This window comes from Trichosurus vulpecula, chromosome 5 (genome assembly GCF_011100635.1).
Source record: "Trichosurus vulpecula isolate mTriVul1 chromosome 5, mTriVul1.pri, whole genome shotgun sequence".
Classification (NCBI taxonomy): Eukaryota; Metazoa; Chordata; class Mammalia; order Diprotodontia; family Phalangeridae; genus Trichosurus; species Trichosurus vulpecula.
Genome location: NC_050577.1, coordinates 150,394,928 through 150,421,808, shown reverse-complemented (window position 1 = coordinate 150,421,808; position 26,881 = coordinate 150,394,928). Strand labels below are relative to the sequence as shown.

Genomic DNA, 26,881 nt, shown 5'->3' with positions numbered 1-26,881 from the left:
AGGACACTGAAAACTAGCGGGAGAGGCAGTGACCAATGGTGTGCAGCAGCACGTTGATGATAACATCCCAGACACCCAGGGGCTCTGACATCTCTAGCACAATGTCTTGAAGGACCCTGCAGATCCAGCTCTCAGAATTTCAGAGATACAGGGGGAAGGGAAGCTAATCGTAGGAAGTGAAGGTCAGTGCGAGAACCCAAGTCACCCAGGGCAAGATTATGTAGGGCTGAACAACCCATCAGAAAGTGCAATAGGAAACAGAGTTTGGCCCTGAGACAAAGCTCCAATTCAGGAATTAGAGAGATGAGTAAACCAAAATGGACACTAATCAATATAAAACATTGTGGTAGTTCTACAGATGATTCAGAGTCCATTGAAGAAGGAGAGAGCAGCTCCAAAACATCTATAAGCAGAGATTCGAAGGAAGAAATGTATTTTCCACAAAAATTACATGAGTATCTATAAGAAATGAAAGGAGCGAAAAAAAACATAAAAGCTCTCGAAGAAAGAACTGGAAGGAGAATTAGCTGAGAAAACAAAATAGTAAACCTTAACACAAAAATGGAATACCTGAAAAGCAGAATAGGCCAAATAGAAATCAACAGCTACACGGGATAGTAAGAAAATATTAGAAGAAAATCAAAAAGATTAAAAAGTAGAAGAATATGTAAGATATTTGATATTAAAACACTGAACTAAAAACAAGTCAAGGATAAATAATTTAAGACCTACAAGAATCATTGAAAACAGTGATTAAAAAGTCTGGTTAACATATTTAAGGAAAACATAAATGAAAATTGCCCATATCTATCAGAATCAGAGGGTAAAGATGAAGACAATCTACTTCATGAAAGGATCCCACAAAAAAGGCCAGGAACATCATAGCCCAAATTCAGAGCTCCAACATCAAAGAAAAATATTTCAAGTATCCAGAAAGAAGCATTTAAAGACCAAGAAATCACAATCAGGAGCACACAAGACCTGTTAGCTTCTACTACAAATGAAAGGTGATCTTAGAATGCATTATTGTAAAAGGCAAAATAGAAATGCTTATAACTAAGAACAATAACCTGCAAAGTTAAGTACAGAATAGTGGCATTTGGAAATATGAATTTAATGGAACAAAAAAATCTCCAAGCATTTCTGATAGAAGAAACCCAAAGCTTAGTATGAGATTAAAATGCAAACACAAGAGTCCAGAGAAATCTAGAGAGCTAAATTTACTTGAGAAATTGGAAGTGGCTACATGATGATTTGACATTGTCATTCTAATGAAGGGAGAAGAAAACAAGTTTCTCTTCAGACCTTTGAATTCTGTAGAAGTTATTAAGGAAGTGAAATAAGAAAAACAGGCCTGTGGGTAAATGGGATCTGTTCTGAGAATTTTAAAAGGGGAGAGGTAAAAGAATGCACTAGTGTGCCAAGGAGAAAGATGAAGTTTGAATTTGTTATGTCTCATAATTGCGGTGCGTGAAAAGTACACAAATTTGGAGGAAGAGGTGGATCACGTGAACCTCACTCTTATTTTGAAATGTTCAAAGGAGAGTTTTACACACACATACACATACACACACACACACACAATACACACACAGAGTTTCATATAGAAATATATCAAACTCAATAGGGAAACAAGTGAGGATAAAAAAATGAAAAAAGAAAAGAACTAGAGTCTAAGGGGTTCATTTCAATTGGGGGAATGGATAGCAAATTGTGGTATATGAATGCATTGGAATATTGTCATAAGAAACGATAAAAGATCATTTCAAAGAATATAGTATGAGCTAATGCAGAGTTAAGTGAACAGAACAAGAAGAACATTTTATACTAGGATAACATTGATTAAAAAAAAAAACAACCAGCTTTGAAAGACTTAAAAACTCTGATCAAAGCAATGACCAACAATGTCTGTTGAGGACCTATGATGAAACATGTTACTCAGTTCCTGACAGAGACATGAATGTAAGGTGTAGAAACATATTTTTGCCCATGGGCACAGAATGTATATGTTTTATTTGACTATACAGTTTTGTTACAAGCTTTATTTTTTTCCTCCTTGTTTTTAATTGGGTGAGGATTGAAAAGAAGTGGTTAGGAAAAGTGCTGCCAAGAAAAAGAGAGTTACAAACATTGTAAAATACGCACTAAAGAGAATATAGTTCAAAGGAAGGCACAGTTGAGCTGGGAAGTTTGGAATAGCCTATAGAATTTGTTATATATAAGTAGAAGGATGTATGTATATATACATCCATCCATATGTGTGTGTGTCTAAGCAAGAGAAAATGGTATAAAATATAGATTCATGATTTCATATGGAATTCTCTTTTTGCATTTTGCTCTGTATTTGGCAATGTTTATTTTTTGATATTTAGTTCAAAATAATTTTTAATAGTTCTAAACTTGAATAGTTTAAAAAATATTAAATATTAAACTTTAATAGTTTTAAAGTAGAAAAGCAGTTGAATAGAAAAAAGTACACATCTCCCTTCTTATACTTTAACTTCTTGTGTCAAAGAAATTGACGAACTACATTACAAACGATTAGAATCCAATAAATAGGTGCTTTTAAAATGAAACGTCATTGTTGAACTACAACTAAAAAAAGATAAGAAAGGGTTTTATGACCAGAAAGTACGTTCTTTTATTTTTCAGGCCACTTTTCTAAAGTATACTAAAAGAGTCACTATGATTCCTGCTCATTATTTTAGGGCAGCCAGACAGAAAAGAGGAGGCTTTCATTCTTTGGCATGTCAAAAGTTTTACTGTCTTCAGAAAGGATATACTTACCCACTGTAGTTTTCAGAAGAATAGACAGTACTATGAGGGAGATGTGGCCCAGCACATATCTCAGGTAAGCATTCAGTGTGAAGCAGAGACCAGGAGCGCCCGTGGTTGGCTGAAAATTCTAAGCTGACGCTGCCATCCACAAAAGAATCAATGATGAAGAGGGGCCAAAGATGAGCAAAGTAAAACAATTCATACCTGACTGAACACAATGCCAATATTTGTTGGACAAACATAGAAAACTCTTAAAGAGGTGTTTCTCAAATAGTTATTTTCCTTTTCTGACTTTCCTTGACTGACAAATGGCCACATTACTTGTGCAAAGATAAATTCAATATTTTCAAGATAGCAAATAATAACCCAAGTTACAGCACTTGAAATTGATAGATTGGAAGGCAATTACCTTGTCTCACAATGTCATTTCATCATGCTAAAATGAGAGTAACATATTCTAAGCCAGAGACAGGACAAAAGTAACAGTTTAGTGATCAAGAATGAGAAGTCATGCTTGGCCTTCCAAATGCTAATTGATTTTAGTGACTGTTATTAGGAGGTCACATGTCATTGACATGGGGTCAATTTTTTCTTAAATTATTTATTTTTCCTTCACTCTAAACTATCTCTCCCAGTGGATGGCTTCCACAGATTTTTTTTTTTTTTGCTATTCCAGAGCACCACTGATATCTTCTGGCATAAGTGAGGCTAAGGTATTGGGATCGAGAACATAAGGACCCTTATAAGACAACTTGAGTTTTCATAGTAACATTATACACATACATTTTGGAAATGTGTGTAATAGAAAATGACTATTAGGGTTATTTATTATTAAAGTGACCTAATTTTGTACAAGGATGAAAATGTTTTAGCACTTTACTAAAGTCCGGAAGATTTTACAGAGAACACACACACACACACACACACGATAACTCATTTTTAATGCTTGTAGCCAAATCCATTTTCTCATTTAATATTAGACTAAAATCTCAGCCTTCATACCTATTACCAGGCTGATGGGTTCCACATCCAAGGTTGATGGAAAACTGTATCATATGAGATACTGTTGAAGGCAGAACAGGTAAAACATGGAAAAAATCTATAGCCCAGACATTCCTATTATATCCTTGGTGATTCTTTTGTCTGAGACAAAACTTGGTGGCAGGAGTCTGAAGCTCAGGGTTGATGACAACAGAAACCAAAGATGGAACCTTTAAAACAAACAGAAATCCTTTGCAATAGCAATAATAAACAATAGACCCTTTACATACCTAGTACATGGCATTATGGGGAACACATGAGAAGATCATAGTTTCCATACTTTCCCCTTGGTGATTACATAACTCTGTAGACCCAGTCACTACCACTCTGTAGATTCCCAGATCCATATATGCAGTCCATATTTCTCACTTGAGCTCTAGTTCAACATCTCTGGCATCTCTCTAATTGCCTGCTATACCTCTCCACCTGGATGTTCCACATACATCACATTTGTTTAAACTTAACACATTCAAAAAAGAATTAGTTTATCTTTTCCCCTAAATTTGCCCCTGTTTCTAACATTCCTTTCCCTGTTGAGGGTACCACCACCCTTCTACTCATTTTGTTTTGCTGTCTAAGAGTTATCTCCTTTACCCTCCCTCATATCCCACATATGCAATCAGGCATGAAGCCTTTTGGGGCACCCAGGTAGTACAGTAGATAGTATTCTATGTCTGGTCTCACACACTAGGTACGTGACCCTAGGCAAGTCACTTAACTCTGTTGGCCTCAGTTTCCTCATCTGTCAAATGAGCTGGAGAAGGAAATGGCAAACCACTCTGTTATCTTTGCTAAGAAAACCCCAAATGGGGTCAAGAAAAGTCAGACACAATTGAAACCACTGAACAAAATGAAGTCTTTCAGATATCTCATTTGCTGCCGAATCTTCACTCACAAAGCTACTGTGAGTTTATTCCCTCATCACCTCTCAACAGGACTATTCCAATAGTTTCCTAATTGAGCTCTTTGCACATAGCCTCCATCCTCTCCAACCGATTTCCTACACTGGTACCAAATTGATTTTCCTCAGGCACTGATCTACCCACATCACTCCTACTTAAGAAACCTCAAGGGATTTCTATTGCCTCTGGGGACAAAATATAAACTTCTCTGTTCAGAATTTAGGGTCTTTCACAGTCTAGCTCCAAACAATCTTTTGACTTTAAATTATTTACTCTCACATATTCTACTTTCCAGGACTACCTGCTGTTCTCTGTACATGATCTCTGATCTCCCACTTCTGGGCTTTCCCCCAGGCTGCCCAAATATGCAGAACACTCTCCCTCCTCACCCCTGCCTTGTGGGATCCCTAGTTCCTGTTCCCTTCAAAGCTTAGATCAAGTGCCATCACCTACAAGTGCCTTTCCTAATTCCCCTAGTTGTTAATGTTCCTAACATTCCTCAAAACTTGAATTTATTTTCTCTGTGTATTAACGTATATTATGTACATTTATTTTTTCTATTGTATTTTATTTATTTCCATATACATGCTGTTTCCCTGCAGTAGAATATAAGCTTCTTGAGGGCAGGCACTGTTTCCTTTTTGTCCTTGTATCCTCACAGCCCATCACAGTGCCTGGCACAGAGTATGTATTTAATAAATGCTTATTGAATTAAACTGATGTCATACTCCTAAGGAGATAATAATATTTCATTGGATTCATAAATCTCCCTACTTGAATATATATTGGTAGAATTTTTTCCTGCCTCAGACATACTGGTCTTTCTATCTTTACCTGCTTTAACCAGTTCTACTGTGACCGTTTCAAAGTAAGCGTGTTTCACAAATACCCTATCGTGAGTGAAATGTTTGCTTAGCTCAAGTCAGAGGAAAGTTGATATATATCGACTTTGATGATATTTGATATCATCAAAAGTTGCCAAAATATGCCAAAATAAGCAGCCCAAACTGTTTTTCTATATCAGTAGGCCCTATGATGGGGTTTGAGTGCAAACAATTGGGCAAATGCCTCATCATATTATCATGCCGAGAAAAGAAAAAATGAACTGTTCACACCTTCAGAATATTCTCAAAGCTTGTTTTAGTTGGCCTGCTATTGAGCTATTGCTAGTGACAGCATCCCTTCTGAGCACCCCAGACCACCACATGTGGGTCATGTTGGTTCTTCATCCTTCTGTCGGTATCTCCCATTCTGCCATCTCTGTTTATATCATGTCTTTCAAATCTTAACTAAGAGAGCACTGAGCAAGAAACATCCTCAAGCTCTTTTACAGGGTGTCATCAGTGCTGAAGGAAGGCTAACTAATAATGATTGTGTCAGCACAAATAAATGTACAATTAGAAAAAAACCCTAAAACCCATGACAAGCATCTCACATAATTTTGAAGATGTTTGCAAACAAGTAGAGTCAACACCTGTCCTAAATCCAAAGGGCAAAGCGAAAAGGTCGACCTCAGCAGTTCTAATTAGCCAAGAGGAAAGCAACAGTAATAATGATCTGCATTTCTACAATGCCTCTCGTCTAGGGAATCTCAAAATGCTGGATAAATATTAATTATGCCTGATGGCACTCCTGTGGGCTGCATAATTAGAGATCCTTTCAGGGCTTTCAAGGGGACAAGACCAAATGTCACTCAGAGTATCAGCCTCTGTCTTCTTTTCTCTGATAGTATTTCACCCCTTCCTAGTAATACCCTAATTCAAAAGTATAAGAATTAAAAGAGTCCACTAAAGGCATTGCCATGAACTATAGCACAATATATCATTTAAATTGAGCAGCTTTACTCCTAATCATATCTTATGGGATTGTAGGCAGAAGACATTTTCCCCTTTGTATCTGGGATAGTTTCTATAGATATGTAGCCTGAGAAAGGTCAGGGAAGTTTTGTAGGCTGGTTGTGGTTACCTTGTAGGATGAATAGGAAAGTGTGTCCAGAGTAATATGCTCTTTCCTTCCTTCAGTCTTTGCATAGAGAATGACATCATTTTCATGGGATTCTCCAGGGTCACAAAGTCCTCCTGCACAATATATGATTGATAGGTTATTAACACTTATTTGCATCAATCATCACATAAAGTACAATATTAAACTCCAGGATTATAACAAATAATTACACCAGGCTGTGATTAAACTATGACCTAAAAGAAAACAGGCAGGGAGGAGATCACTTGTACATGGCTCAGAACAGGCTGCAACAAAGATCAAAAACTTGACACAAATAACTATTTGCTTTATGAGATTGAAAGAATAATCTGCTATGGGGAAGTAGTGTTTGTTTCTTCACCTTTCAACCTATGGGGAAAAGACCTGTACAACTTTTAATTAAACCAACTTTTGGGGTTATGTTTGAAGTCTTTACTGCTAAAAGTTCAAAGACCAGTAACCATTAACAAAATATTCCACTTGATTTTCATTTCCAAAGACTTTCATAAACATCAGCTGTCCTTCAAAATGCTGAGTAGCAATAAGCTTTTACATTTTAGTGTGTATTGGAGAATTCATTTACTAATACCACCACTCTACTTTTGCATAATGACTTTTACGTTTTCAAAGAATTCTCATATTATTATCTCATGGGGTGGTTGTCAGAAAAGTGGTTTGTAAAATTATATAAATGTATGTTATACAAATAAAATTATGTAAACCATTATATAAATCAAGTTATTATCATTAGAGAGGCAACTTAACATAGTCAGGAAGGTCCAAGTTCAAGTGCTGTGAAACTGATTAGTTGTGTGGCAGCAAATGAGTCTCATGAGCTCTCTGAGTCTCAGTAAGTGCCTTGACAGGCATGGACTCACTTACAGCCAGCTGCAATTTGCTTTGGTGTAGGGAGTTTCAATGTGATGATATCATAGAACCGTGAAGTATCTTTTACATCATCTAATCCTCACCATAACCCTATGAAGTAAGTATAAGAAGGGCAGGCATTATCTATCATTCCATTTACAGAAGGGAAAATGGAGGGTGAAAGGAGTTAAGTGACTTCCTATAGACACGCAGTGTTCTAAAAACAATCGATATCCATTTATTATGTGCTTACTGTGTGTGCCAGGCATTTTACTAGTAGCTAGGCAAACAGATGAAAAACAAAAGAGTCTACGCTATTAAGGATGTCTATATTCTGTTCTATAAAGAGAAACAATATATATTCATTTAAGTAAATATGGAATTCATACACAGAAAACTCAGTCATTATTTGGTGGGAAGCAAGAGGAGTAGCAGCTAAGTGGAGGAGATGGCACATGTTCTGTACTCTCAAAGGATTTTAAAAGGCAGAAGGAAGCAGACAGTACATCCCAGACCTAGGGGGATATAGCTCAAGCAAGGTTATGAAGACAGAAGATAAAATGTTATGTATGTGGAACTAGTAAATAGGCCTATTTAGCTAGAAGGTTGAGGGGATGAAGGAGACTAATGTTTAATAATCATCCTTCATTTTCAAATAAAACCAATGACATCATGGGGTGGTGTTCTGACTTGAATTTAAGTGAGGGAGAGCTGTCCAAAGTTATCAGTCTCATCCTCTCCTTCAGGGTCATCGAAGTCCAGTGGCAAGACAAAAGTCAGGTTGACTGATGATGGTCCAGTATGCAATGGAAGACCTTGGCATCTGACCATTCTCTAAGAGCTCCACAGTATCTGTTTCAGTTGCCTTCATGGCTGAGGTTTGCCTTGCCAAGAGCAAAGGCCATGTGAGACAGAAGTGGAGGAAAGAGTGGAAAAGGACATCTAAGTGATATGAGATACAGTAGAAGAGGGAGTTCCTGGAGAATAGAGCCATAAGGTCCTCAGCTGACAGGGTAGGGGTAGAAGGTGCACTGGGAAGATGGAGGAGAGATAACACTTGGATGAACCTGAATCACTGAGAGTAGAATAGAGAATCATTGCAGAAGGAATAGAATGTTTGCTTTGAAATGAAGATGAAATTAGATAATACACGATTAGTTGATATTATATAGCATAAACTTGTGGTGGGTCCAGGCTTAGCTGAAGTTAGAAAGTACAATTTTATTCGGGTCCTGTCAGCACAATGTTGTGATTTTTCTCCAGTTCCATTCAGCAGCATGTGAACAGAAGAGAAATAGATTCTGGGTGTAATACAGTGTTGGGGACTAGAAAAGCATGACTGGAGATTGGACAAGGGGGCAAGAAAATAAAAGGTAGAGGATAGTAAAGAATTGAGTTGATTTACCAAGGGGCTAGAACTGGGAAGAGTATGGACAGTATGGAGAATTAGCTTGGGAAAGAACTGAGAAATGGAGGTGATGGAGGGAATGATGAGGATAAAGAGGGTTGACAGTTGTAAGACATCAAAAAAGGTGGAATGATAAAGGATTATGATCAGAAAAAGAGGTTTCAGAGTTCATGAACATGGAAGTTGAGCGCATGCTGATGATGGCAAGGTCAAAGATATGGCCTTCTTTGTTTGTATCAGATGTGGAGTGGAGGAGCAGGTTATGGCAATTTAGTAGATTGAGGAATTTGGACGGTAGGGTATTTGAAGAGGCATCAGTATGTATGCTGAAGTCCCCAACCATAAGGGTAGGAGAAGTGGAGAGAAAGATTATAAGCTAGGGACTGACATCACTGGAGAAGAAAGACAAATGTCCTACAGGTTGACAGATAATAACCAGTAAGATTTAGAGTGAGTGATAAATTTTGATAGTATGAACCTCAAAAGAGGATGAATTTCTTAGTAAAGCTGGTAGTGGGAATCTGGAAGGGGTAATGAGGAGCAAGGATTGCTCCTACCATGACCAGTGAGTTGGAAAGTCTATGAAGCTGTAGCCAGTACAGGAGGGCATGCCTATGGAAGCAGTTGTGGAGAAGGAGACATGTTTTGAGGGTTAGAAAATGGAAAGAATGAAAAGAAAGAAGTTTAGGATGAAAGGAAGTTTGTTAAAGAGGTTCAGAACCACTACCCACTAAACTACTAAGCCTTATAACAGAAGTCTTTACATGCAACAAATATGGGTAGTCCAACAACACATTGGTCATACTTGAAAATTCACATCTCTAGTTCATTATCTCTCTGTCTAGAGGTAGGAAGCATATTTCATCATCAGTCTTTTGAAGCTACTATGGTGTATAGCTTTGATTAAATTTCTGAGGTCTTTCAAACTTTTCTTTCATGTTACTGTTATTTCCTAAACCTCTCTACTGATTCTGCTCATTGCACTCTGCATCAACTCATACAAGTCATCTAATCTTTCTTTGAATCAGTCATATTTGTCATTTCTCAAGGCATAATACTATTCTAATACATTCACATGCTATTTCTGCTCTAGCATTTCTTCAACATTCCCTGCTACTTCCTAACAGCTCCCATGTTGGAGGAACTATTTTCAAAGTTGAAGTCCATTTTTGTTAATGTATTTTTCTTAACAATTATAAGTTATATTGACAACATGACTAACTGCATGCGTAGAAATTTTCAGATGCATTCTTGTTTTAATAAATCTGTTACTCCTAGGTGCTAAAATTTCTTATTGTTCTTCAGATTCTTTCATAATTGTCTTACATTTTCTATAGAAATTTTCTTTAGTTCTTTAGTTGATATTCATAAATAGAATTATATCTACAAAAGTTTTTAATTATTTGGGTTGATGAGGGTGGAACAATCACATGGATATAGGAAACAGCCAATAAATCCAAAGTAGCAAACTATTTCTATAAATGTATGATTTGAATTGTTTTGTCATATTCTCTATGTTTTTCTTAGTTTTATCTTAAAATTATTTTACATTATTAAGTAAACATTAACTCTAAATAGGGGAAAGCAACTCAGAAGCACAATGGGTGGTAAAGGAAAGTTAAGACGGAATTAAAATTATGCTTCCATCAATTCCCAAAAGGAAAGCTCCTTCCAATAATCAAGAGTTGAATAGTTTATTTCCTCATTGGGTGTCAAAGGTCACCATCAGCTAGGCATCTGTGGGACCTTGGGTTTAGAGGGCATCTAATGTCAGTGGTATTATTTCTGATGGTCAATCACTTTGATCCCAAGTCTACTGAAGAAGCCCTGTTACTATAGCAACTGTAACTTAGATACATTCCTAATTGGTGCTGTTGGCAGAAAAATAGAGTTCTTATTTGGAAATAATTTTGCTTCTGAATGCAGGACAACTTATCTGGAATATAAGTATCTTAGAAAATAATTTCCTTTATTTTCTACTAGGAGACAGATGTACTGCCCTTTGAAGATGTACTGTCCAAGTGAAGGGCCATATGGATCCTGCCCAACTGTTGAGAATCTTTTAAAACCATTCAATACCAACAGAAGTATCTAAACACTTTGAAATAAACTTGTTAGGAATGCAAATATAAAATAATGTCTAAGTTTAGCTGAGGTCAGCAGAATAAGCCAAGCAATGGCTCCATTAAAAGATAATTGCAAAATCCATGAGCTTTGAGGAATTTATTTTGGTAACTTTGTAAAAGAGAAAAAAGGCTTGCACAGGGTCTTATTAGCTAATTATGCTAATTGGTCTGAATGTCCTTAAGTTGTAACTATACTTGGCAGGGTAGAAGCCTTGATTAGGGGAAAAAGAGCCCTGGGCTTGGCATCAGATACTCAAAAGACCAGTTTGAGTGTCAACCCATTAGTATCGCCACTTACATAATCTTGAATAAATCACTTTACCTTTATGGGCCTCAGTTTCCTTTTCTGTAAAATTACAACGGTTATCAACATTATGTTTGACAGGATAATACTTTATGATCCTGGATAGGGCTTTCTCAGGCAAGCAGCACCACACAGACAGATAGATAGACACACATGTATGTATTTGTGTATATAGAGTGTCCCTAAAATATTAGTGTAGTTTTAAGCAATTAAATCTTAACATATAAACATAAAATACGCAAATATCTATCCTATATAAACATATATCCTTGTCTTTTTTTCAAAAACAGAATTACTGATAATGTACGTTTCTATGGAAGCACGAAAAAGTCCTTTAGTTTGCTGCAGTAGTTTTTGTTTATGGTTCTGCTTCTGGCTTGTCTTATATCTTTGTTCTCACTGAGTCACCTTACCTTCATCAGCTTCATGCTGGCTATGTTTCCCTGCATTTCATAATGATGACACAAAGTCATATCCTCTTTCATAATGACTCTCCTGCCCATCCTGCTTTTCAATCACCTGCAAATTGTTTGCCATATAATGGCTCCTTCAGCATCCCACCAACATCCATCTATTTGGCTAGACATACAGCCAAATGTAGTTGTGTTTGTGCAAACACTGGTAACGTTGTCCTAAGGTGATATTTAAGACTTCATATCAGTGAACCTGGCCCATTCTGCAGCATGGTTCACCAGTAATCCTCTTGAATCCCTTCAAAAAAAGCTATTTTAGGGTTCAAGACCCAAAGAGTCTATTGGATCTTACCCCTTCTTTGTAGACCTTTAGTTTGGGCTGGAAGTTTGGAGTTTTGTGTTCTTGCATGTTTTATTGTGGTCACTGACACTAATTCTTTTGAAAATTACTTGTTCCTTTGAGCATTGACGTATTGTGGAAAGGTATTTGGTGATTCATCTCAATTTTATATATTATTCTGATTATTATTCCTCAAGACATCATTACCACATTAGTGAGAAAATGTAATGCATTTCTCCCCCCTCAGGACTTGTTTGCTTAGAACCTGAGAGAAGTCTATTATGCCTCAAAAGAGGCAATAATATCTTCAGTTACACAGTGATGCTAAAAATTAATATTTTAACTTACATTTGAAATGAATGTGTTAAAACTACAATAAATAGGATTCGTACAACTGATTTTCATCTGTAGCTGTATTTTTCAAAGTAGCTTCATTTTAGGCAAATGGACTATACCTAGAACAATATAGAATGAATTTTGTGATAATGATGAGTATGGCTCATAAAGATGCCTCTAAATGATAGGAACTGGGGAAGAATCCAAACTAAAACAAAATGCTCTCTTCAGAAACATAATTAGCATAGAGCTCATAATAAACCATTATCAATAGATGAGCACTGAGAAAGACAAAGGTCACAATTAACATAAGACTATGTTACTAGCACAATATAAGTGCCTATGAAAAAATGCAATCTTTGGATTAGATCTGTTTTCTTCATTTTCTGCTTGCTTATGAACATAGCTTGTACTATTTGCTACTACATTGTTCTTTTAGAAAGAATAATTAAAAGGTCTAAAAGACACCTGGGAGCTCCCCTTTGCCCTGAAAAGTGTCAAAAGCGGAAAGAGACCATTGGTAACAGTGGTAGCAGTGACATTAAAAACACTACGGAATTAATCTAAAGAACTAGGGGGTTGATCCATCATTCTTGGGAAGGTGCAGTGACATGAGTTCCTAGTGAAAGTAAGATTTTTTTTTCTTGTTCTATAACTATAATATGTAGTGAAGAAAAAGTAAAGACCTTAGTATCTTTTATGTGGTAATTACAAGCCCTTAGATTTTAAATTGAAAACCATTTAGATGACACATTTTTAAAGGTGATAAATACAGTTTTAAGAAAAACTTCAGGAGTCTGATTTATATCAAGATAATCAAACAAGGCTTTTTTTAAAGTATATACTCTTCAATTAAATTTCACAGCTATCGGTTGATTATTTATAATAGTTCTGAGATAGTACCGTATGACTTTGGATGTCATGTATATTTGCTGACTCTTAGTTTCCCCATCGATTAGGTAACAATCTTGCTTGCCCTGGCTTATGTTACCAGGCTGCAGTATGTTACCAAAGATAATTTATGTGATAGAAGTGAAGTAAGGAACATTATTAAGCACATAAATGACCAGAAATGAAGATGAACTATTAATATATGGTAAGAATGAGAGACAACAAAATCTTGGTGCCCTCAAGATAACGAAATCTGATGGGTACATTCTCTATGGATGAATTGTGGGAAGAGTCTCTCATTAGTTAGATGGATTCTAAACTTACTGGATCATTAATGGTTTCATGTTGTAATCAAAGAAGATCTCTAGTACAATGGCCCAAGGATACGTGTGTGGTACTGTGCTGTTTAACACTTTTATCAATGCCCCAGATAAAGGCATAGACAGCATCCTTATGAAATTTGCGGAGGGCAGAGATCATTACTGCACTGGATGGCAGATTCAGAATTGAGAAAAACTTTGATGGGTTATAACACTGTACTGTGTCAAATTAGATGAAATACAAAAGGTACAAAGATAGGTTTTATATTTGGATTCATAAAATCAATCTCATAAATAAAAAATAGTGGGGATAAGGTTAGATAGCATTTTGTCTAAAAACGATCTGATGGTTTAGTGGAAAACAAACTCAATATGAGGAAACACCATGATTTGGCAGCCAAAAAGACCTAATGGAATCTTGGGTTCCAATAAAAAGGATAGCTTCCAGGAATCAGGATATGAGAAAATCTTGATGTATTCTTCCTTGGTCAGACAACATATGGAATACTGTGTTTGTTCTGGGAAGCCAATTGTAGGGAGCACATCAATGATCTGGAGAACATTCAAAAGGGATGCCATATGAAGATCAGGTGGACGATATGGGGATGTTTAGCTTAGAGAACAGCGGGAACGTGACAACTATCTTCATGTATTTAAGATATTGTCATGTGTCCAAGAGATTACACTGAGAAATGTTTGATTCCCTGAGGGAAGAACTAAGAGCAAGGGTGGAAGTTGCAAAGAGAAAAATTTAAGTCTGAGTTAAGCAAAAACTTCATAACAATTAGAGCCATGCTAAGATGGAATAGGAGCCCTTGGAAAGTAGTAGACTCCCTCTCACCACTGGTCTCTACGAGGAGGCTGGAGAACCACTTGTCAGGAATGTTTCAGAGAGAATCTGTTTTTTTTCCTGGTATGGGTTGGACTAGATGAGAATGGAGGACCCTCCCAACTGAAATTTTGTATGAAAGGTTTATAATTTGTATCAGCAAGGAAGCACCAACATTGGTGAAACCAAAGACCACTTGAAACTGTAATGAACTAGCCCAAGGGTGGGGAACGTGCAGCCTCAAGGCCATACGTGGCCATCTAGGTCCTCAGGTGTGACCTTTTGACTGAGTCCAAGTTTTACAGAACAAATCCTTTTATTTTTTTTCTTCCTTCCCTCCCTGCTCCCTCCCTAAGATGGTATGGGATCTGATATATCTTCTACATATAACTTTGCATTGAACTCATTTACACAATAGTCAAGTTGTAAAGAAGAATTATGACCAATGGAATGAATCAAGAGAAAGAAGAAACAAAACCAACCCCCCCCAAACAAAAACAAAAGAGAAAAAAAAGGAGAGCAAACAGTAGGCCTCAATCTGCATTCAGACTCCATAGTTCTTTCTCTGGATGTAGATAGCTTTCTCCATCATGAGTCCTTTGGAGTTGTCTTTGAACCTTGTATTGCTGAGAAGAGTGAAGTCTATCAAGGTTAGTCATCACAGAATCAATATATCTGTGGTTGTGTATAATGTTCTCCTAGTTCTGCTCTGCTCACTCAGCATTATATCATGTAGGTTTTTCCAGGTTATCATGAAGTCCATATCTTCCAACAAATCCCCTTATTAAGGGGATTTGTTCTGTGAAGTTTGGATTCAGTCAAAGGGCCACATCTGAGGATCTGGAGGGCCACATGTTGTCTCGAGGCCACAGGTTCCCCAACTCTGAGCTAGATTTTGGTGGGGAGGAGTGGACAAAATAGAGTATCAAAACAATCAGGCTTTGTTGCTCATAGATACATATAATAAAAACAGGAATCTTAGCTGGGGTGGTGGTAGATATCCTGTAAGTATCTCAAAACTCAACTCAAATGTCTTGCTTCTACAAACTTCCCTATTACTGTTGAGAGCACCATAGTCTTTTTAGTCAACCAGGCTCACAAATTTGAGCATCATCCTTAGCTCCTCATTTTGCCTCATCCAAAGCCTTCTCCCACATTAAAACATTTGTCAGTCTTATTGATTATGCCTCCATAATACCTCTCACATCTGTTTCTTTTCTCCACTCAGACAGTGGAGGCCCTAGCTCAGACCCTCATCACTACACTACTGTCATGGTCACTCAATCTGTCTACCTGCTTCTGGTCCTTTCCCAAAACAATCTGTTTTGCAAACAGTTGCCAAATTGATATTCTTCCCTGAGCATCGGTCCTATATTTCCAATTGCCTGCTGGATACATGTACCTGAATTGCTTACCAGCACCTCAAATTCAATGTGTCCCACACTAAACACATCATTGCCTCCCTCCACAAGAACCCAAAGCAGCCTTTACTTCTCTATTTCTTTTGATGGCACAGATCTCCCAGTCATCTGAGCTTCATCATCTTTGACTCTTCATTTTGGCACAAAATGCCAGGTGCCAATTCTCTTTAATTCTGCTTCTGCCATATTTCACACCCATTTTCTTTTCTTTACAACCAAACCCTATAATTACATCTTATTTGGACTATGAAAACACTTTCTTAAATGTTCTCCCCTCTGTGGGGCTCTCCTCTCTCTAATCCATTCTGCATCCATAACCAAAGTCATCTTTCTAATGCCAGAAGCACAGTACGGCCCTGCTCAAAAATGTTTAGGAGCTTTCCAGTGATTATGAGATTAAATAGAAAATCCTTAGTTTGGCATTAAAAACATTCTGCAATCTTGCTCCAACCTCCCTTTCCAGCCTTCTGCATTACTATCCTCCTTCATAAAGTGAGCTCATTGTGAGTAGAGATTGTTTCATTCTTTGTATTTCTATCCCAGGCACACAGCCTGAGGCTAGGCATAGAGGAGGTAAATACTGGTTGATTGACATATTCTACATTCTAGGAAAATCAGACTGCTAGCCATTCATGTCTCCTTGGCATTTCCCATCTCTGAGCACTTACATGCTCCATGCTCCAAGTCTGAAATGGACTTTCTCTACATACCTGCCTTTTAAAATCATTCACTCCTTTCAAATTCCAGATCACAAGCCCCCTCTTCTGTAAAGTACCCTTCCCTGAATCTTTCCATTTAAATATCTCCTGTGCACCTGAAAAGGGTGGATAGGTGGCGCAGTGGACAAAGTTTAGGGTCTGGAGTCAGGAAGACCTGAGTTCAAATGTGGTCTCGTATGCTTACCACATGTGTGACCTTGGGCAGGTCACTTAACCTTGTTTGCCTCAGTTTCCTCATCTATAAAATGAGCTGGAGAAGAAAATGGCAAACCACTTCTGGATCTTTGCCAAGAAAATCCCCAACAGGGTCATGAAGTTGTTTTGTTACTGAAACGACTGAACAACAACAAAAACAAAATGCACTTGAAATTCTCTAAATTGTTTTACAGTTATTTGTGAGCCTCTCTTGTCCCTCTACTACATCATAAACTCTGGAAGGACAGAGACTACACCATTTCTTGCCTTTGGGTCCCCCATACCTTGAACAATGATTTATGTTTAGTAAGTGCTCAATAAATGTTGAACTGAAATGATGAGTTGAAGGAAACAATACCTGCTCTCGAGGAGCCGATAATCTGGTATGTATAGAAGATAAAAATACATGTCTCATATTCTTGCTTTGTAACATAGTTAAGTACCTACTCCTCTGCTGAACACTTTGGGATAAACAAAATAAATCTTAGACATGGCTTCTGTACCCAGGTGGCTTATCATTTGCTAGGATGTTAGATATCACAAACATACATGAAAAAAATGAGAGAATGACTAAGGGTCATATTGGGTGGGTGTGACTCTGAGCGAGTTAGTAAAGAGAAGGGAGAGATCAGTGTGGACTAGAATGGTGAGAGAAGGATGCACTAAAAAGAACCTGAGCTGGGCTTTTACAGGTAGGATGGATTCAGATTGAAACGGAGAGAACCATGAAATTCACTGCAAGTAGGTGAAATCAGCATGGACCAAGGTATTGCACACAGACAGAAGACAATATGTGAGAGGAATGAACAGTGAGACCTTTTTGACTAAACTAGCCTGTTAAAGACCTCAGTTTGAAAAAGTCAAGGTCTCCCACTGCATCCTGGGACATCTCCAGTCATCCTGATCTATATATGGCCACTGGGTCCAGATGGCTCTGGAGGAGAGAGTGAAGCTGGTGACTTTGCACAGCCCTGACTCACTTAAATCCAAGTCATTTGTATGTCATGGCATCACCTCCCTGATATCACAGTCCTCTCTGGTCCTCTTTGAGGCCACATCTTGGAAGAATGTTCATGTGAAAAAGAAGTACTGAAGGCCAATGTAGCTCTGCAGTGGATTAAATCTAAACTGATTTTTTTCTCTGGACATTTAGCAGAATAATATGCTCTTACATCTAGAAGGGACATCAGAATTCATGGTGTCCAAGACATACTCAAATATGAATTCTGACAAGTGGTCATCTAGTCACCACTGAAAGACCTACAGTGATGGGGAACTCACTGTCTCCCACAGCTGGGCATTCCATTTTATAACAGATAGTTCTAATTAGTGACTGTTTTTTACGACACCTCAAATCTACTCCCCCGCAAATGCTACCCCTTAGTCCTACTTATGTATCCTGGGGCCAAATAGAAGACTGATACTTCTATTGTATAAGGACCTTTTACATATCTGAAGTCTGCTATCATCTCTCCTTCTCTACAATAAGAAGAAATTGTATCTGTTTTAGTACAAGGTTTTGAGGAACTTAGATTAGGTACTATATTTTTTCTCTTTAGACTAATTTCATTTAATTTGGATTGATCTCTCTTACTCAGTAACCCACTATTTGAAGAATTTGATATTATATATATGATAGAGTTTTGGTATGAGAAATAACAGTGATATTCACAATGGGGTGAAAACTCAAATGCAACTAGGATGCCTGGTAGCATATCATGGCAATGACTACTTCAAGAGTCAGACATGACTGAAACAACTGAACAACAACAATAGCAAAATGCACTTGAAACTCTCTAAATTGTTTTATAGTTATCTGTAGGACTGTCTTGTCTGCCTACTATATTATAAACTCTGGAAGGGCAGAGACTACAACTTTTTTATCTTTGGGTCCTCCAAAGGAATAATTTTGAATAAAATCATATTTAGGTCAAAATCTGTATTTTTAAATTCAATGAATGTTATTTTAATACACAAATCATTTCAGAGTCAAAGCTGTGTGCTTCTTTTGAATGTTGGCAGTTAAAATTGTGTTTTCATATTTTGCTTTCAATACACACAGCCTTCATTTTATAAAATGGAGAATGCCTGGAGAGGTGAAGAATGAAATGGATAAGACTGCTGGAGAGGCTGTGCTGATGGCGAGACAATAGGCATGTTTATCCTGTTAGAATGAGAACTTCTACCATAAGTTCAGAAGGTGGACAAAGTTCATTTCCTGTTACTCTTCCAAGTGTAGCCATGATTCAAAAGGCTGAGAAAAGTTCATTCCTGTTTCCTGGTCACTCAACAAAATAGGCATGTGACACTTGTACAACACTCTAGAATGACCTCCACTGACAGAACACATAATTTTGTCATTTGCTGTTTGAAACAATAATTTTATCGCGTCACTAAATTACAACACCCACTTCCTCCATGGATTTTCCCCAATACTTTGTGTTCATATATTTTTAAGAAAGCAAGGATCATAGAATCATAGCTCCAAAACTGGAAGGGACATGAAAGGCCATGTAGGCCAAACCCTCAAGGAGGTTAAGTGACTTGCCCAAGATCACACAGGTAGAAAGCATGAAAGTGGTATTTGAACCCAGGCTCTCCTGACTCTAGGGCCAGTGTTTTTCCACTGTATCATAGAGGGAATGTTTGATCCAAATTTTTTTTTAGCATTTGCAAAGATAATAAAAAATATGGTGTGGTACAACGTAGCATAAAATCTTCAGAGTTTCCAATCTCAAAGAAGATACATAATAGCACTATATGCATGAAAACGAATGACTCATTGTGATGGAAGGAAATCCTCTGGGAATCTAGCACAGTCATATTAGGTCGTATTAGGCTGCTTTCATTTTTCTACATCTTTTGTCATCATTTCTGCTATGACCACTGTATAAAAGGGCTATTAAGGCATTTTGCTTTTTTAGCAGGATGATGATACACCATGGCTAGTACTCTTTGTAGATGAGTTAACAGTAGGGCTGGTCATTGGCAGGTATATTCATCTCAGTCCCCTCATCTGAGCACGAGGTATGTAGCTCAAATTTTATGAGTATTCCCTTTCCTGCTGCAGATACCCCGAAACAATAAAATTTCCTTAGGAATGATTTCTAACCTAAGATCTGGTTGAGGTCAACTTTTATGAAAAGGTATTGATTTACTTACCCATAGTGAAGTAAAACCTTAGATTTCCATAGTCTGTTGTATCCATGTACGGAGTACATATTTTTCTCTCTCCTTCTTTTAGGAAGATCATAGATAAACCTGATTCTAGAGTTCCACATTCATTGCCAAGGACAGCTCCCAAGATATCCCATCTGAAATAGAACAAGAGATCCATTAAGAATAAGATGGGTAAGATAAATCTAAACAAATAGAAATCCACCTTACTTAAAGCAAGGACAGCTCCCTTCTTAATGGATAGTCTCGAAAATGATGAAGCTATGAATATAAACTTCAAGGTGTGAGGAAAAAAAAAAACAAAACCTTGGTGACCCCAGCCTCCTGATAGCTGGGTTTTATCCCTTATATCTCAGACTTTAAGTGACTGGGTTCTTGCATCCCTTTTTAGGGAATCATAGATTCTTAGGGGTGGCTTGAGGGGTTCTCGAAGGTCATCTAGACTAAATTATAATTCAAGAATCTATGACGTCCAAACAATGGAAGATTGAACATCCATTCTTCCTTTAAAAATTTAACATGATCTGAGGTAACTAAATCTAGTTCTGAGAAATTTTGATAAGTAGGAAAGTTTTCTTCATATTGAACTAAAAACCTAAACTCTTGTTTACCCACTCATCCTGTGCCCCTTTGAAGTCAGGTATATTAAATTTAATTACTGTTCATATGGCTTATCAAAGTGCAGATGTCACAAAGCTGTCAGGGGAAAATAGCTGAAGCATTCATTGCATGAGAGAAATATAGATTCCAAAATACCTCAACAGGCTAAAAATAAAATGGGTCAATATGAACGAAAGATCGAATAAAAAAGCATTCATTAATGGCGAACTATGTTCTAGGCACCATACCAAGCAATAAAGCAAGGTGATACAAATACAAAAACAAAGACAGTCCATGCTCCCAAGAAGCTTAAATTCTAATAGAGATGAGACCTATAAGGGATCAACAGATCATTGGTTACATGGATCATGAACAGAATCACAAGGCAAATGATTGATGAGTCCTTTCTAAGAATGGTAGTGTTGATTTATTTAGTTTCCAGGAGAGGTGGAAGTGTATATGAGTGTGAATGTGTGTGTGTGTGTGTGTGTGTGTGTGTGTGTAAGAAATGGGTGAAATACCTATGAATGCATTGCAAAAGAAGAGTGGTTTGCACTGTAGTAGATTTGAGGGTACTTGAAGATCTTTCACCAATAAGGTATGCAGGACCCTAGGACAAGAGCTGGACAGCCTGGATGGAAGACAGGGGGCAACAACATGGAATCAAAGACACTTAATAAATGTATACTGACTGGCTGTGATAAAGAAGGCTGATCTACACCATAATGCATCTAGGGGCACCAAGATGTGCTGAGCATTTTCTCACTGTGGTAATGTCCAGCACTAGAGCAGATAAAACCCATCTACCTATCAAAAATTTTCCTGATTTCTAGAGAGGTTAAGTATGGTCTCACAGTCAAGCAGTAACTGTCAGACGTGGGACATTAACCCAGGATTTCTTGACTTCAAGTCTAGTATGGTAAGGTGGATGGAGCGCTGGGCCTGGAGTCCAGAAGATCTAGGTTTAGCATTCACCTCAGACACATGCTGCATGAATACTGGCAAGTCACTCAATTTCTCTGACCTTCAGCCAGCTTTTTTTGGCTGCTACATCATATTACTAATGCACATTAAGCTTGCAATCCACTAAAACCCCTACATCTTCTACACAAGAATCACTTTCTAGGCACAATTTCCTTATCATGTACTTTTGTAATTGATTTTATAAAAATATATTTTTATTTCGCTAAATATTTTACAATTACATATAAAATGTTGAACACTCACTTAAAAAATTTGAGTTTCAAATTCTCTCCCTGCCTCCTGTCCCTCCTCCACCCTTTGAGAAAACATTAATATTAAATTCATTATACATGTGAAGTCAAGTAAAATATATTTCATATTACACACATTGCAAAAGAAAACATAGACAAAAATCCAAGAAGAAGAAAGTTAAAAGTATGCTTCAGTCTACACTCAGAGTTCATCAGTTCTTTCTTTGGAGGTAGATAATATTTTTCATCATGCTGTTGTTTTTCAGCCTTTTCTGACTCTGTGACTCCATGAACCATAACATACTAGGCCAGTCTATCCCCCACAATCTCTTTTTCATCGTGGGTCCTTTGCAATTGTCTTAGATTATTGTCTTGATCAGAATTAAGTCTTTTCCAGTTGATCATCATTACAATATTGCTTTTTACTGTGTACAATGTTCTCCTAGTTCTTCTCACTTTACTTTGCATTGGTTCATATAAGTCTTTTCCTGTTTATCTGAAACCACCCTGCTCATCATTTCTCTTAGCACAATAATATTCCATCACAGCAATTGATTTTTAACTCCAAGATGGGGGCTTTAAAATCTGTAAAATGTCTCACACATATTTAAGCCTCCCAATATTCCTGTGAGGTAGCTACGTTTGAGGGAACATCAACATGTAGGTTGAAGTCTCAGAGCGTGAGAAAAGGAGTTGAAGTGGAAAAGATGAGTGTGAGCCAGGCACTGAATTCTTTGAGAAAGAAGGGAGAATGTTCTGTTTGAAGAACACTAGGATCTAAATGGGTAAATATGTGAATTTGTACAGAGTCAACCCCTGAGGAGGAGAGGTTGTAGAATGAGTGTAGAGGAAGAGTCTAGAAATAGTGACGTGGAGCAAGTGAGTCAAGAGGCATGAGAACAGTGCAAAGTGTAAGGGTGTAGGGTAGGGAGAAACCTACTTTACCCCTATAGAACTCAGAAAGCCTAGAAATGTCCATTGAATCTATTAGCCCCACCCCAATAAAAATAACTACAACATACTCCCATCTTAATCAAGTCAGAATTCTCTGTTGATGTAAAATAATTAAATGTATAAAATAGATATAAGCAATTCCTATATACGATTGTTGAAACAAGCAAAGGCAGAAACTTGGTACAAAGAATTTGGTTAAAAAACTGGAAAGAAGGTAAGTGCTTTAAACTATTGGATGAAACGAACTGTTACTACATAAGAAGATGATTGTGATTTTTTAAAAAACAACCAGTTGCCCCTTATGGGTCTTGGATAAAACAGCAAAGCAATTGAGAAGATGAAATTCTAATAGTAGGTCAGCCTATGGGTTGAACAGTTACCTCTGATTGGGAATCATTTTGAGTCAGGGAGGATGCGATCTCTGTCACACCTCCCCCCAAGGAGAATGACTTTGTAAACTTCCAACAAGGAGAGTATTTGGGCTTCCTCTCTTAGCTGGGAACAGTGTCTTAGGTGTAGTCATTACCACAGAATATATCAGACATACTGAGGAAATGTAGCATCTGACTTTACAAGCTATGCCTAATGGAAACTTCATCATGACTTCTCAAAGAGAAAAAGGATTTCCAGCAATCAGGAGTTGTGAATTATTCCTTTACTATAAGTGTGCTCCAAGCTAAAGTCTATTTTCTCTTGTACTCTGTGTGTACTTATGGCAAAATATACCCTGGTTTAGAAGGGCTGTTTTGTATCAACTGTTCTGGCTATATACCTCCTTGCTATATACAAATTACATTTTATTTTTCTGTTATTTATTCTTTTAAAAATCATTTTCCAGTGACATATAATAACAGCTTTTAACATTCATTCAAAATTTTTTTGAGTTATCTCTCTCCCTTGACAGATCTCTTCCCCCTGAGAAGGCAAGCAAGATACTCAATTCTTAAAGCTAATTAAATCTGACAGGCTAATTAACATTAGCCAATAATCAATGGAAAACATACCATTGGGTGATCATATATGATAGTAGTAGAAACCAATTTCTTTCTCTCAAGCTTACCCCTATAACCTTGAGGGGAATAGTCTCCTGCCCTTTGTGGCCATGACCCTACAACATGAGTGGAAGTTGTGAAATTGGCCCTGGCCAAGGAGAAATGATAAAAAGAAAAGGAATTTGTTGATGATTTTTGAAGCTCATGTAATTTTATTAGAGACATTTTAATAAGATTTGAGTGACTTATTAGATACCAGCGACAAAAATGAAAGCTTTTAAGGCTGGGTCAACTAATCGGCAATAACTGAGCATTGATTATGTACCTAGTATTGTAATGAAAGATTGGGAGGATGACATTACCATAGCTAATGTCAGGAAACTTGGGGAAAAAGAGGGAGTTTGTGGAGGGGGGGTGGGGAGAAAATGGATCTTGTATTTATTTTGCTCTTTTGAGCCTTAAAATAGTAGATAAAAAGACAATGGCTCTGAAGAAGGCTACACTGGTTGTGAGAGAGTCAGGAACCGCTTTTATTTTGTGTGTGACCTTGGACAACCGGGCCTGATTCCTCATCTGTAAAATGAGGGAGTCTTAGGTCCCAAAACTTCTATCTTATGAAGGTGAGAAATCCACTGTCAGTTCCTCCCATGATTCAACCTATCTTTTCAATCATGGAAGCAGCTAGGTGGTGCAGCAGACACATCACCAGACCTGGAGTCAAGAAGACCGGAGTTCAAATCCAACCTCAGACATTTACTAGTTGTGTGACACTGGACAAATGATTTAACCTCTGACAATTTCCTCATGCGTAAAAGTTGGCAATAATAGTACCTACCTCTCAGTGTTTTTGTGAGGATAAAATATTTGTAGGGCTCTTTGAAAACTTCAATGGATTGTATAAATCCTGGCTATTATTATTATCATCAAGAAATGTGTCTTCTTAAATTGGTGTTTTATATTGATTTGTCAATATGGATGAGTGACTCATCTTCCTGATTTTAAATATTTGCATTGAAAGGAGACTTGTACCCTGGGGTAATTTTACTTTAAAGGAAGAAATTTGTATAAATAACTTCTTGCTAGTTACCTAATTTTAAAAATTCATCTATTGCATGGAGATATTTTTTCCAATTAGGAAACTGAATTATTACATCTTATTTGCCAACACATCCTCTTCATCTTTCTCCTCCAATGACAAATTAAGATACATCTTAGTGTTTTTAATCTATCAGTTTGGATATTCAATAGAGGTTGCTAGTTCTATTAAATCAATCATTCAATAACAAGCATTTATAAAGTACTTATTCAGGGGTGGGGAACCTGTGGCTTTGGGGCCACTCATGGCTCTCTAGGTCCTCAAGTGCGGCCCTTTCACTGAATCCAAACTTTACAGAACAAATTCCCTTAATAAATGGATTTGTTCTGTAAAACTTGGACTCTGTCAAAAGGCTGCACTGGAGGACCTAGACGGTTACGGCTTGAAGCCACAGGTTCCCCACCCCTGGTATATCCTTTGACAAAAGGTATAGAAGACCTCAACTTTGGTTCTTTCAAAGACACAGCTTTTATTAGTTGCATGAGCTTCGAAAATCATCAAAAAATTCCTTTTTTATATCTTTTCTTCTTAGCCAGGGCCAATCTGATGAACGCTACCTATACGTTTTTTTTCCTACAGAATGAGACAAACTGGAGCATATAAAATTTCAGTGATTTGCCCAAGGTCACACAGTATATAAGGATCATAAATGCACATTTCCTGATAGTAGTAAAACAACAGGCTTTTATATCTGAGAAAAAGGAATGAATCATTCTGCCTTTAATAAAGATAGATAAAAAATGCTAGGAAATTTGGGACATTTTATTTTATTTAAACATTTTTAAACTTTTGCTTACATTTTGTAAGCATTTCCAGTCTCCTGTGGAAAGTAACAGTTCAAAGAAGAAGGTTGATTGATTTTTGAACATGCCACAAAGCCACCAAAAAATAAATAGTTGAGCCTTTTTTTTTGGCTCATAAAAGGTAAATGCACACTGGTTCATTGGTCTTTTCCATGCTCCATTTATCCCAATTAAAACACTCAGTCTAGTGATCCACAAAAGAAACTGGTCTTATAAATGATGCAGATTATGTCTCTTTCTAGGTATTGGCCTCTTCTGGAGTATTTTTAACAATGAGAAAGATAAAATGGCGTATAGGAAAATATAAGGCATAGACAAGGGACAAGGTTGGTAACCTTTGTCCCTTAATTTTTAGTTGTATATCTTAATAACTTTTGAGGATTGTTTTACCTAAAATATATTTGGAAACATCACCACAGGCCCATTATATATTTTTCAGACTATTTAAAAGTTGAGTCAAGCTACTCTTTGCTTCAAAAATCAGTCTTTATTGTTCCTCCTGTTACTCATGGCTGATTAAAAATCGTAAACAAAATTGCATTCCTAGGAAACACAAATGTTTATAAATGTTATGTGAGCTAGGAAGCTTTCCTTAGTGAGAAATAAGGAAGGGAACCCTATAAGCAAAAAAAAAATCATCTTGAGGGAATACCTACTCTTGAAATGACATGACTTTGAAGAGTGCTAAAAATTCAAGTCAAGACAAGTGAAGTCTTATTATACACCTATCAGTATATAAATTTGGATGTTCTACAGAACAAGGGTGCTATGCTAGGACCTAATACTCGACTAGGATTTAGGAGATCTCTGTCTTAGTTTTGGTTGTGCTGTTAATTGGGTAATTGACCCTGAGCAAGTTACTGTGGATCGTAAGATCATCTATTTAGAGATGGAAGGGGTCAGAGAAGTTATCACGACCATCCCTTTCATTTTCCTGATGAAAAACCTGAGGCATAAGATGGAGTTAAGTAGTTTCCCAGAATAACATAGGTAGTAACAACAAAGCAGGATTTGAGATCAGGACTTGAAATACCAATTCCAGAAATCTCCATTGTAATGCAATTATCTGGGCTCAGTTTCTCATCTATAAATGAAAAGGAGTTATAGTTAATGACCTCTAAAGGTTACAGTTGTTTTACAGTTCTCTTCTATTTCTCAAGATTCTAGGCTGC

General features: G+C 37.1%; 1 protein-coding gene across 2 annotated transcripts in view; it reads right to left on the bottom strand.

Moving 5' to 3' along the window:
* The window catches only part of RELN (reelin), a 560,642-nt gene that overhangs the window by 199,235 nt on the left and 334,526 nt on the right, over positions 1-26,881 (bottom strand). For both annotated transcript variants that reach the window (XM_036762107.1, XM_036762108.1), the window contains exons 12-15: positions 20,036-20,187; positions 6,687-6,799; positions 3,781-3,989; positions 2,788-2,916 (exon numbers count right to left, since the gene is read on the bottom strand). In XM_036762107.1, coding sequence (XP_036618002.1) covers positions 2,788-2,916; positions 3,781-3,989; positions 6,687-6,799; positions 20,036-20,187 — 603 coding nt within the window. The remainder of the gene's footprint in view (positions 1-2,787; positions 2,917-3,780; positions 3,990-6,686; positions 6,800-20,035; positions 20,188-26,881) is intronic.